General features: G+C 34.8%; 3 protein-coding genes and 1 long non-coding RNA gene across 9 annotated transcripts in view; 2 read left to right on the top strand and 2 right to left on the bottom strand.

Moving 5' to 3' along the window:
* The first annotated feature begins 921 nt into the window (after window positions 1-921).
* Window positions 922-6,572, top strand: ND-51 (NADH dehydrogenase (ubiquinone) 51 kDa subunit). 3 transcript variants are annotated; one of them, XM_012484142.3, is made up of 8 exons: window positions 922-968; window positions 4,373-4,468; window positions 4,646-4,713; window positions 4,814-5,482; window positions 5,570-5,802; window positions 5,880-6,083; window positions 6,169-6,363; window positions 6,464-6,572. In XM_012484142.3, the coding sequence occupies exons 1-7, from the start codon at window positions 947-949 to the stop codon at window positions 6,353-6,355; spliced, it is 1,479 nt and encodes a 492-aa protein (XP_012339596.3). In that variant the 5' UTR covers window positions 922-946; the 3' UTR covers window positions 6,356-6,363; window positions 6,464-6,572. The 3 variants fall into 3 exon arrangements, with proteins under 3 accessions (XP_012339596.3, XP_086771836.1, XP_086771837.1); XM_086915710.1 differs by having other exon boundaries at window positions 6,169-6,572; XM_086915711.1 differs by lacking the exon at window positions 922-968 and having other exon boundaries at window positions 4,402-4,468.
* LOC100871490 (guanine nucleotide-exchange factor SEC12) lies at window positions 1,722-4,362 on the bottom strand. 2 transcript variants are annotated; one of them, XM_003691798.4, is made up of 4 exons: window positions 3,940-4,362; window positions 3,466-3,845; window positions 2,712-3,406; window positions 1,722-2,613 (listed from the first exon to the last, which is right to left on the bottom strand). In XM_003691798.4, the coding sequence occupies exons 1-4, from the start codon at window positions 4,075-4,077 to the stop codon at window positions 2,528-2,530; spliced, it is 1,299 nt and encodes a 432-aa protein (XP_003691846.3). In that variant the 5' UTR covers window positions 4,078-4,362; the 3' UTR covers window positions 1,722-2,527. The 2 variants fall into 2 exon arrangements, with proteins under 2 accessions (XP_003691846.3, XP_086771838.1); XM_086915712.1 differs by having other exon boundaries at window positions 2,907-3,406; window positions 3,940-4,077.
* Window positions 6,573-8,624: 2,052 nt separating the features above from the next.
* On the top strand, window positions 8,625-9,155 carry LOC147656362 (uncharacterized). Its single transcript, XR_015294578.1, has 2 exons — window positions 8,625-8,863; window positions 8,952-9,155. It is a non-coding gene; the product is annotated as an uncharacterized LOC147656362 (long non-coding RNA).
* Window positions 9,156-9,231: 76 nt separating this feature from the next.
* The window catches only part of LOC100866559 (pseudouridylate synthase RPUSD2), a 131,242-nt gene continuing 127,952 nt past the window's right edge, over window positions 9,232-12,521 (bottom strand). For all 3 annotated transcript variants that reach the window (XM_086915705.1, XM_086915707.1, XM_086915706.1), the window contains 2 exons: window positions 11,096-11,272; window positions 9,232-11,004 (listed from right to left, as the gene is read on the bottom strand). In XM_086915705.1, coding sequence (XP_086771831.1) covers window positions 10,249-11,004; window positions 11,096-11,272 — 933 coding nt within the window. In that variant the 3' untranslated portion in view covers window positions 9,232-10,248. The remainder of the gene's footprint in view (window positions 11,005-11,095; window positions 11,273-12,521) is intronic.

Below are 12,521 nucleotides of genomic sequence, written 5' to 3'. Positions count from 1 at the left end.
GTCATTAATAACTCGTCCTTTCCCCACCTGCACAGAAGCCCGAGGATACCTTTCGATTTCAGATAGCATTCCTTTTCGACCACGAGTCGTCGTTCGAAAAAGCAATTCCTTGCACTTTCTTTGATTGGCAATCTTTCGATGTTTTTACTCTGTCCATAAAGATTTGTCAATTGCCGAATACATCGTACATCTTAACAACCTTAATTAAGAACCTCAATTTTTGCATATTTGATAGATATTTCAAATATATTTTCACATTTATATTTTATAATAGGCACATATTTAAGCGTGAGGTTTTTAAGAATCTTCTCTTGACAACACAGATAAGAATAACAAGTGGGAGAAGGATAGAGATATGATTAAAATATGAAAATCAACGCCATCTTCAGAGTGCCGAAAATGAAACACATATAAAAAAGGAGGACAAATAGAAGAAAAAGGATAGAAATAGAATAAGAATTAACTATCAGCGCCATCTCTTGAATGCTAATGATACTTCTTCGAGAGCATGGTAAAGTAGAATAAGAATTTAGAACGCCATTTTCTGACTAATTTTAAAAAGATAATCTTGGTAGTCGATAGATGGCAGTAATCTTTAATTCTTACTTTCTTTTATGCTAATTTCGAAAAAGGGAAAAGAAATGATTTAATTTATTTTTTTAAAAAGAAATAAAAAATATACTTTAAATAATTGGTTTAAGAATAAAATATTATAAGTTATCGAATTAAAAACAAGTAAATTTTATTTTTAATTCAAAAAAGAAAGTATAATGTATAAATAATGTGTATAAAATGTATGTATATATTTTTCAATAATAACAAAAATTTTATATTTGTTTTCTATATAATAAATTTTGTTAAAATAAAGATATATATATATACATATATATAAGATATATAAATAAAATACATACATTTTTTTATATATTTTTGTATTTTTTTAAACATGACAGCTGAATATGAAACAGGTAAATATGTTAAATTCCATAATTAGTATTAAAATAGTAGTAAAGTGATGAAAAAATGTTTTTTTGAGAATAATATCTACAAAAATAAATATAATAATAGTAAAGATAAGTTCAAAAGATAAGTACATTAAATTCTAAAAAAAATTCAAATGTTATCTTGTATTACATCTTTCAATACAAAAGTATGAAAAATTTCAACAACGATATCGAATTCTTTGAATAGTTTCAATATTTTCGAAATCCAAACTTAAAATTTTCTTTTCCAAAGAAAGATTTGTTTCTTTATTTATTTATAAAAATTTCCGAAAATTTATAAAAATTTTAAGCTTCGATCTTGAGGAAGAGAAATAGAATTTTCTTTTGTTAAAAAAGAAATAATAATAATTTACATTTTTTTGTATTGTTTGTTTTGATTTTGAAAGAAATTTTTGGAAATAATATCAAATTTCTGAAATTTAAAAAATTTTTATAGCTTAGACTTTATATTATGTGAATATAACCTAAAAATGTCTCGTAAAAATTTTTCGATATTTTCAAGAATAAAACTTTCATAATTGTTATTTTATTAAATATTTTTCAACAGTAGTTTTCTCTAAAAATACTTACCATTCTTACACTTTTACAATTAGATAGAAATGGGAATATAAATTTTATTTAAAAAATAATTTATCTATATATTTATTCTATTTGTCAAAACATTTAAATATATAGATAAATTAGAAAAGGATATAAAAATATATTAAATGTTTCATCTTTAATTTAACAAAGTATATTTTGCCCATGAATTTTTATATTATGGCATCATTTTTTATGAATGGAAAGTCATAATTTTCCATAAAATGCATTATAAAATTGATAAAACTTTATGTGACAAGTGCATGCTATTTATACATGATAAGTTTCACTTATTCTAATTTTTAGTTTTAAGATAAGGCTTAAGTTTAAAATCACGATTTGTATATTATTCAAAGAAAGTAATAATAATATGTATATATATATATATATAAAAAAAAAAAAAAATGAAATAAAATTATATAATATAATATATAGCAATTCACATTTCAACATCTACATTTAACTGTACATGTAAATAATATACAATTTACATAAATGCAATAAAAAATGGGAAAGATTTGTATTTCCTATGCAAACAAAAATATCATACAAATTGATCTTCAAGAAACTATTTGTAAATCTAAGCAAAAACTTATTTAGAAATATCTATTTACAATTATTAATAAAACAAAACTTATTTTAGTAAATTAGTTATTTCACAATAATTCTTCATTTGTTTTAATTTTATCTAAAGAAATGAAGATTCAATTGTACGAATAACGTTGCACGTTAATTGTTTGATAACGAACAAATTCTAAACAATAGTTTTATGTCTATTGTCACAAAAATCGTGCATTCGTGTTTAAAAATTCGAACAAATTATTGCACCTTTTCTCTCACACTATCTTTAAAATTTGTAACATAAGAAATGTCTGAGACAATTCGACGACATTAAAAAATCCTAGAAAAAATATTTGACAGTATTAAATATATATTCTTTCACGTCATATTCCAAGATAACTGCAAAAGATGAATGCACCACATATACTGAAAATAATCAGTATAATGACAAACCAAAATGGTAGTGTGTCTGTAACAGAGCAATTACAAATATTATTCTTTTTGCGCAAAATCTTAAATATTGATAAAATAACATAAAACCATATTAAAAAGTTATTTATTACTTACGTCTAAATGGTATACTATGTATGCAAATTTTGTTATCCACAGAAATGCTAACAACTGCAGTTTCAGTGTTACTAGCAATAGTAGGGCCATCTAATTTAGTTGGTAAGAATTCTAGGCCAGTTACAAACATACTATGTGCACCAGGTACATGCAAAGCTCTCCTCAAACTGAATGCAATATATATATCCACACTACCAGAAAACATGGTTCCGACTGCTACAAATTTCCCATCGTCCGAAACAGCCAAAGCAGATAGGGTTTCTTTATAGGATATTGCTTTGACAATATTTCCAGAATTCACATCCCACATTTGCAAAAAGCTAGTATTCTTTCCAATTACAGCATTAGAGAGCATAAAAAGTTGTATTTTTGATTTTTCTTCCTCCAGTTTTCTAAATCTACACCTTTTATACATATATTTTAATCCATTTGGAGGTGACCAAATAAGATCTTTGAACTTTGAACCATTGTTTACATTCCACACAAATGCTTTACCATCCTTTGCTACACTTGCAATCAATGTACTATCTGGACAGAAATCTATATCATCAATTTCCTTTAAGTGTGCATCCAGATCATTTAGTTTATATAATTGTGGAAACTTCCATAATCTTACATGACCATCTGTGCCACCAGTAGCCATGAATTTTCCATTTGAACTAATTCTAACAATCCTCTGAAGTGGTTCTACCTCACTGTAAAATTTTTTGTTAAAGTAATTATTATAAGAAACTTTTTATAAAAAATAACCTACCTAAAATCTGTTTGTACACTATCTAATGGTTTTACTATTAATTGAAGTTTTTTGCTTTTAATATTTGAATTATCATCTTTAATTTCTTCTATCCTTTCTTCAGGAACATAAGTTTCTTCTCCTTTATCCACGTTCTTTCTTTGTCTAATACTTTCCTTAGTATTATCACTAGCTGGTTTAATAACCTCTCCATTTTTCACAGTCACTACTTTACTACTCACATTGTAAAGTTGACAGTGACTTTCTTGACCAGCTGCAATCCAAATTTTCTTTTCATTATTGTAAGTTGTGCAATTCATAACAACGCTGGGACCTGTTTCATGTCTGGTCACTTCTTCCGCAATAAATTGAGATCCATTGTGAGACAATTCAAATATTTCCTATTATTAAAGTAAATCAATTAAAAAGTTTACAGATTTAATCTCTTTTTCTAATATATTCAAATCTTATAAAAAAAAGAAGAAAAATTCTTACAAATCCATTGGCAACTCCAGTCTTCGAAGAACCTCCACCACCACCAACTAGAATATGCCTTCCTGTTAACATCTGCAGGGTATACAAAGGAAAATTTACCTTGGCCAATAGGACACAATTATTCCTTCTAGAAGTCATATTTCTAAAAATTGCTACACCACTACAAATATTTTCACTTTTGTTAGTGTCGTTTAGACGAATAACTATTGATAGCCAAGGATCATGACTAGGCTATATAAATTGGATCCCGACAAGTTTTCTCAAAGAGTACATATACATTAAATATTAGTGTACATACATTAGATATGCATATCCAACACAAGTTTTTCACGACAAAACTTGACGACAAAACAGTGATGAACACGTATTCAATTTCATGCTAATAGTTTACTTTCCAAATGTACCACAAGATGACTATAGTATGATTTTCTAGATACTCAGGTCGATATCGTGAACGTTATCGAGTTCGCAAACGGCAAAATGGCTGGTGCCATTGTACGTTGTTTTCAAGTCCCGAGGAAACAATTGGGTAAGTTATTTTAAGATGTTATTTTGTTTCATTTTGAATCATATTCAGGATGTTTAATGTGACATAATCACAATGTATAGAATGTTGATGTGTCGATGTTTTTCACATTTCAAAGAAATTTAAATATTTTGCGTAGAAACGAGGTTATATAATAAAAATAATTCGTTTGATTTTAAGGTTTCCTTGGGTCATCGTTGAGCAGTCAGCAACAGAGAACATTTGCCGATGCCGCGCCAGAAGGAAAAGTATGATTTAATTTATTTCTTTTTTAATGATTCGTTCTATTTTACAATATCGTGACATAAATATAGTATCAATGTTATTTTTTTTTTTTTTTTTTTTTAGAAAAGAGGTGGTCCTCTGGCTGATCAAGATCGCATCTTTACAAATTTATATGGCAGGCATGATTGGAGGTTAAAAGGTGCTCTGAAAAGAGGAGATTGGTATAAGACTAAGGAAATCGTAGAAAAGGGGGCAGACTGGATTATCAATGAAATCAAAGTATCTGGTTTGAGAGGACGTGGAGGTGCAGGATTTCCATCTGGCATGAAATGGTCATTTATGAACAAACCCTCTGATGGAAGACCAAAATATCTGGTAGTTAATGGCGATGAGGGTGAACCTGGCACTTGCAAAGATCGTGAAATCCTTCGTCATGATCCACATAAACTTGTGGAAGGTTGCTTAATTGCTGGTCGTGCAATGGGAGCATGTGCTGCATATATCTATATTCGTGGTGAATTCTATAATGAAGCATCAAATATGCAAGTTGCCATTGCAGAAGCTTATCAAGCTGGTTTGATTGGAAAAAATGCTTGTGGTTCTGGTTATGATTTTGATATATTTGTACAAAGAGGAGCAGGTGCATACATTTGTGGAGAAGAAACTGCTCTGATTGAATCTATTGAAGGAAAACAAGGAAAACCTAGGTTAAAACCACCTTTTCCAGCTGATGTTGGATTATTTGGATGTCCCACCACTGTTACCAATGTTGAAACCGTTGCAGTAGCCCCCGTACGTATTTGATATATTCTTAGCATTATTATAAAAATATATATACATATAAAATTTTAATTCTAAAATTAAAATTTCGACATATAGACTATTTGCAGACGAGGCGGAGCGTGGTTTGCGTCATTTGGTCGTCCACGTAATCATGGTACAAAATTATTTAATATCTCGGGACACGTGAACAATCCCTGCACCGTGGAAGAAGAAATGTCCATTCCTTTGAAAGAACTCATTGAAAGACATGCTGGTGGAGTAATTGGTGGATGGGATAATTTATTGGGTGTAATTCCCGGTGGATCTTCCACTCCCGTTATTCCGAAAAGGTATTTAATTATATTTATTAATTAATTACGAAGTTTAACAATTTTTAATCATTCATTCATCATTAATGATTTTATAGTGTATGCGATACAGTATTGTTGGATTTCGACGATCTCGTCAGAGTACAGACTTCTTTTGGTACCGCAGCTGTAATTGTAATGAACAAACAGACCGATATTATTAAAGCTATTGCACGTTTGATCAGCTTTTATAAGCACGAATCGTGTGGTCAATGTACTCCGTGTCGCGAAGGAATAAGTTGGATGTATAAAATAATGAGAAGGTATACAACTTTTATTTATTTTTATTTTATATTAAGATAATTGAACTATATAGATTTGAAAATCGTGGAACAAATATGTGTTTAGGTTTGTTCAGGGACAAGCAGAAGTACATGAAATAGATATGCTTTGGGAGTTGACCAAACAGATTGAAATGCACACTATCTGTGCTTTGGCGGATGGTGCAGCGTGGCCAGTTCAAGGATTGATCAGGCATTTTAGACCGGAAATAGAAGCACGCATTGCACAACGCAAACAAGCTATATCAAATTAAAGATAAAGGTATAGAGACTAGAAGCCATCGAACGTTCCAATAATTGTCAAACAAATGACTGAACAAAGTATAGATATATTTATACTTGTAAGATATATTTATTTACAGTGTATGTAAGGTGAACCAAGATGCAGTGTAGTTGAATTTCCTATGTAATTCTGCTGGACTTTGTTTCTCTTTTAACGGTCCGGTAAATAAAAATGATAGAAAAACGTAATTTGTCTGTATTAATGTAGAAACAGACGTCACATTTTTAAAATAATTTAAATTCTTTTTATATCTAAAAAGTCTAATGCAAAGAAAAATAATTCTATAATACGCATAATCATGAAGAATTCGTTTTCTGATGGAAACTACCTTTAAATTTTACAATACCTTTATAACACGAAAGGATATCGAGTAATTAAATTAAAACTAAAATAAAAAATATTTGAAGAGAATTGCATTTTATTTCAACGATATCGGAATCCAAGAAAGTAACAGCCTCAAGCTCCGTTCGAAATAACATCGTTACAAGTGATCTCGTTCGTTCTCGTTGAGAATCTAACGAGTTATAGCAAGTATCAAATTATAATATAATATGATAAAATTAATAATTATTCGCTCCTATAAGTTTTTAACAAAATGTACAGGATGGTTCAATTCTTAATATTCAATTAAGTATAAGTTTTTGATTTTTTTTTTTGTATTTATGAATTCAGAATGATAATATCGAAAATGAAAATTGAATCATTCTGTATATTTCAATTTCAAATAATCATATTTAACATTTTCCTTTTGCATTAAAATATGTATATGTATATTCTTTATGAATTGAATATTTTCAGAAAGCGAAATACTTTTAATATTTTTAAATACATTTTTTTATATCGAAAAAAACCAAAGAATGCGCGTAGAAGAGGGAGAACCATTACGAGACGAGATAAAAATCGAAAAATAAAGAGGACATTGGCACACGACGTGTATACCGAACGATACGTTGCATTTATTCGTTCATTATACAAGAAAAAAGTTTTCTAGCTCTAATGTTTCCGCTGACTACAGATAATAATGTCGCTCGGATTACGGTACAATGTGCGTATACAATATACAATATATATATATGTATATACATACAAAAGCGCTCGCTCGATTTACAGACCTTTTTATCTTTTTCTCTCTCACATATTCTCACTCATTCTTTCTTGTTCTTTCGCTCTCTCTCTCTCTCTCTCTCTCTCTCTCTCTCTCTCTCTCTCTCTCTTGTGTCTCTGTGCCACTAAATCGGGACTGTCTTTTGAAGTTCCTCATTTTTCCTTTACTCTTCTATATTTTTTTTACTTCTTTTCCTTTTTGTTCTCTTTCTTTCATTCAATATATCATCGAGAATTAATTCTTTCTTTTTATTATTTTACTTAAATAAAATTAAGCTAGCCGTTATAATAATATCGGGATAGCTTGTTTTTCTTATATATATATATACTTTTTTTTTATTTTTTTTTTATTTTTTTATTTTTTTATTTTTTTTTATTTCATCTTTCTTTGCAAGCTATTCCGGTGAGTTAGTAAGCGCACACACTGTCTTTTATGATAGGTCCGTTGTTACGTTATCTCCCTCCTATCTCTAACTATCTAAAATCTCTGTTTCATTGATTTTTGTTTTGCCTCTTGCTCACGAGAATCTGGGGAGGTGAATTGAATGAGAATTTTTATATATATATATATATATATGTATCTTTTTAATATCTTCTCATTCGGTTTCATCCTTTTTTTGATTAATTTATTTTTTAATAGCTGGCGATTATTACAAAGCTTTCGTATAAAAGATGATTTTTGTTCCCTTCTTGACGATGTCAGTTGATTGAACTTCCAGTAATAAATCATGTTCCCTGAAGAGGAATCGACTTCATACGGTTAATAATTTTATTGAACTTTCTCCAAGAGAACAAGATTAAGTCGGATGATAATCCTTAAAAATCACATATCTTATAATCCCTAAAAATTCACCTCAAAATATCCATTCTATATGCACTCCATTCAATGAGCCAAAGATACCAAAAAAAAAAAAAAAAAAAAAAACGATCGCTTTGTAAAAAAGTTTACAAAGTATATTTATACATAACAAAAAGACAAATCTTTTAGAGAAAAAAAAAAAAAAAAAAAAAGAATGAATATAACTAACCTTCATTTTCGATCTCGTCAACAAAGACAAAGAGAATATATAGAAAAGAATAAGACGATTAAGCTTAACAAAAGCTTTATCTTTGCCTCATCAATGTTATTCTTCCAGATGACCAGAAGATCCCGAAGATCACATTTTCATCACCTCTCCCGGACCTCCTGAGCACGCGATTAAAAAGCCTATGTATAGCCCCGCTAGAGGAGACAAACGTGACTCGTAGCAAAATAATGTACGACGTTAATCTCGTTATTTCACTCGCTCGATTGTACTTGTTGCAAGTCCTGCCACTTGGACGCGGTCTTACTCGATCCGCGGGAACAAGGTACACGTACGCGATATGATTTGAAGTAAGTCTCTCTCTTTTCCTCTTTCTCTCGTTCTCATTCTCTCTCTCTCTCTCTCTCTCTCTCACTCACGCGTATCGTTATCTTTCAGGCGCACACAATCACGCTCTCTCGCTCTCGCTCGCCGGACACGCGCTCGCGCTCTTTGGCATGATCGTTGGCTATATCCTCCTAGCAAGATCACGCTTATTGTTGGAGACCTGTGCTGCTGGACCTGCGCCACTATTTAGTTTCCCGTATATATATATATATATGTATATATATAATCAGCCATAAAAATAGACGCGTCTCTATTGCAGTTTACTACGTCAGCCCTGCCCGCGCGGCTCTCGAGGATGAATTGTCGAATAACTTTCAGTCGTGATCTTGTCTTTCGTTTCTTTTTTTTTTTTTTATTATATTTTTACTCGAGCGTTTCGTAAAAGAAGAAACGGATCGATGATTGATTAAAGAGAGATTTCGAAAGTAAGATAGAAAATGGTGGAGAATAAAGTAGAAATTTTTGAATTTTTTGACGATGATCCATACAAGTTGAGTAAAATGATGGGTTACTTAGATTAGGGAACGATGTATCTTCTCTGTTTCACGTTCGATCAAGAGATACACGAGTGCAATTAAGGAAGAATAGAGATAGTTTGCTTCGTTTGCTTTTTAGGGATAGAGATATAATCCCTGATACGGTTTTACATAATTCAAACTGTTATTCTACAAAATTACTTACTTGCTTACTTACTTTAATCCAAAGTAAAGAGGACAAATTCGCAAAAGAAGAGATTATTCGATTGTTCCAAAAAAAAAAAGAAAGCAAAAATTTCGCAGTTGGTAATAGAAAAGATCGCAGACTTTCCCTATCCGCGGCCATAAATCAAGAACACGAACGATAACGATCCATTCCGGTTCCCGCGGTTGACAGTTGCATCAATCTTCTCTCGTGCGCGCACCGGTGGCAGTGACTGCTGTTCGACCGACCCGTTTACAGAACCGGCCAGGATCGATCCGTACCATTTTCCTTTCTTTCCCCCCCCATCGATTAACCCAAGAATACTCTCCAAGATCTATCTCGTATATCGCTCTACGTCGATCGATCTTCCTCGTTTATCATCTTACGAACGTAACGAACCTGCCAATTCGTCCAAGAATCATCCTCGAGACCGGCAGATTCAAACAGCCTCGAATATATCTGCGCAGGCTGACCGGACCACTCGAAGGAGAGGAGGGCCCAGAACCGGTCTCCCCCAACATAGCCGCGAGTCCAGCGACCAGCCAGGGATGGGTACATGTACGATGGTCGAGATCGCTCGATGGCGGATGGAAGGCACGGGGTAAGGATATCAAAAAAGGGGTTGTCGAGGGGTGATGACAGCTCGTCTCGTCATCCATCTCCCGAACTATCGCTCCTCCTCGGTCCAATCGCTGGCCGCCCAGGCGGGTAGCGGCGTCTCGTACTCCCAGCCGGGGCCGCAATAGCGCCACGCGTGCAGATACATGACCAGGTCGGATGGTTTCGGGTCCCTGTACTTCACTTTGCACTCGTAGCAGTGCGGGTCGACGGTCATCTTGTCGTTCGTGAAACTGGAGTCGGGCGGCTCCGATCCCGTCTGCGTGCCGACCGTCACCTTCGACGACTGCTCCTGCTGCTGCTGCTGCTGCTGCTCCTCCTCGGCCAGGCCGGGCGTGGAGGACGGCGACGAGCCGTCCTTGTCCAACGAGACCCGATCCTCCATGTCAAGCTTCGGCTTGAACAGGCTCATCTCCGAGTCGCCGTCCATCCCCAGCCAATTCTCCGCGTTGTGGATGCTGATCAGGTCCCTGACCAACTCCTGATCGGTCTTCCCGATGTTACCACCCTTCCCTTTCTCCGGCCCGAACACCACGTGGTTGTACAAAGGGTCGTTCACCACCGGGTAGCCGAGGTACTGAAGGTGGACCCGGATCTGGTGCATCCTTCCTGTCTGGGGCTTGCACAGCACCACGGACGACTTGCCGTTGTAGCTGAGCCGCTTGAAACGGGTCACGCAGTCCTTCCCCTTCTCCGAAACCTTGCACACGCCGATCTTGTAGGACACCACCTCGATCGGCTCCGAGCAAACCACTTCTTCCTCGGGGAACTCGCCTTCCACCCGGCACACGTACTGCTTGTGAACCTGGAACAAGAGTTTTTTGATCAAGGAAGGATTTTTTTTTTTTTTTCTAAAAAAAAAAGAAGAAATCTCGAGTTGATTAAACGAAACGAACCTGTCTGTTTCTTATTTGGTGCTCCATCTGCCTCGCCTTCTTCGGCGTTCTACCGAAAAGGAGAATGCCGCTGGTCAGTCTGTCGAGCCTGTGTATCGTCCTCAAGTTCTTCAGGTTGTACTCCTTCGCGAGGATGAAGACGACCGTGTTGTGCCGATATCGGCCGCACGGGTGCACCTGCAATCCCAAAGATCCACGTTTCTCCACATTTATTCGCCGAGAAAGCAAAACAAACGTGAGAGCGGAAAAGAGAGAGAGAGAGAGAGAGGATTGTGCAATTGGTCGGGTTGTGCTGGTTCCGTTCGGTTAAAAATATATTCTCGGCGAAAAGCGGGCAAGGATTATTGTATTATCGTATTTGCGGAAGAGCTGCTGGACTTCTGCGGATTCTATTTTCTCGTCTCACCAAAGATGAAATCTGGTGATCCAACGATGATATTACGATACTTTGTATAAATTGTTAATCTCGTTCCAAGTATAAAACCGATCTACCGTTAGAGATTTTAAAGAAACGATTTTCATCGAGTTGCTTTCATCGAGCAAACAGAGAAGAGAACGGTTCGATCGAAATTCCCCGCCACGCCATGGTATGGTATCGCCAGTGCAAACGTTTCGACCGCGAACGCACGTGCAAACACGCCTCGACGTACACGCGACGACCCATTTCCCTCCTGTTGGCAATTTTCGAGGGGGAAGAAAAGGGTCGACAAAAGGGAACGATTCGATGGCAATGTGGACACGATGTGGCCCCGATCTCGAACCAGAACAGAACACTCTAATTAGAGGAATACAATTGTTGTACGCTTTTGGAAAAGCGTTTTCGTAACTGTTTTCGCGATGGAGGAAATCTCGATCGTTTAATGTAACGTACAGTCGTAATCTTTCCCCTTAAGTGAGAGAAGAAAAATTGTCTCCATTTGAAGAAGAGCATTAGTAGAGCGGTGTAGCAGCCTAAGAGCAAGGCTCGATTACCAGCCAGTGTAAGCCAATGTAATTCCACGGTTACAAGTAACGAGTACAACGAAAGAACAAAGGATTACGACACGGCTTCGATCTTTCTTACAATTGATGATTGAACACCACGAGGTTGCATCGAGGATTGCATCATAAATCAACAAACATCGTTGACTTGGCCTCGATCAACGCCTCGATCCCGTTAAAATCTTCTCCGCAAATAATCTCTCCCCGAAACAATAATAACTTTTGCGAGAAGTGAAGTTGGAAAAATTCGAGTCGTTAAAAAGTCGAGTGTCCGCGTTTCGAGAGGGCGTAATAAATCGAGAAGAGGCCTTGTTTTCAAAGCAAAAACGGGTGGAAGGATGTCGATAGGTCGATAGAGCGAGGTGTAAATAGTACATAAACAGGAAGTAGCGGCTCGTAAAGACACGCTGACAGCCGGTCGACGACGAGAGCCTCTCGATTTGCC

The sequence above is a fragment of the Apis florea genome, unplaced genomic scaffold, assembly GCF_048593485.1.
Source record: "Apis florea isolate Af1SG1 unplaced genomic scaffold, ASM4859348v1 contig_3793_pilon, whole genome shotgun sequence".
Lineage (NCBI taxonomy): Eukaryota > Metazoa > Arthropoda > Insecta > Hymenoptera > Apidae > Apis > Apis florea.
Note: the sequence above shows the minus strand (reverse complement) of the source record. Positions and strands in the feature narration are given on the sequence as shown.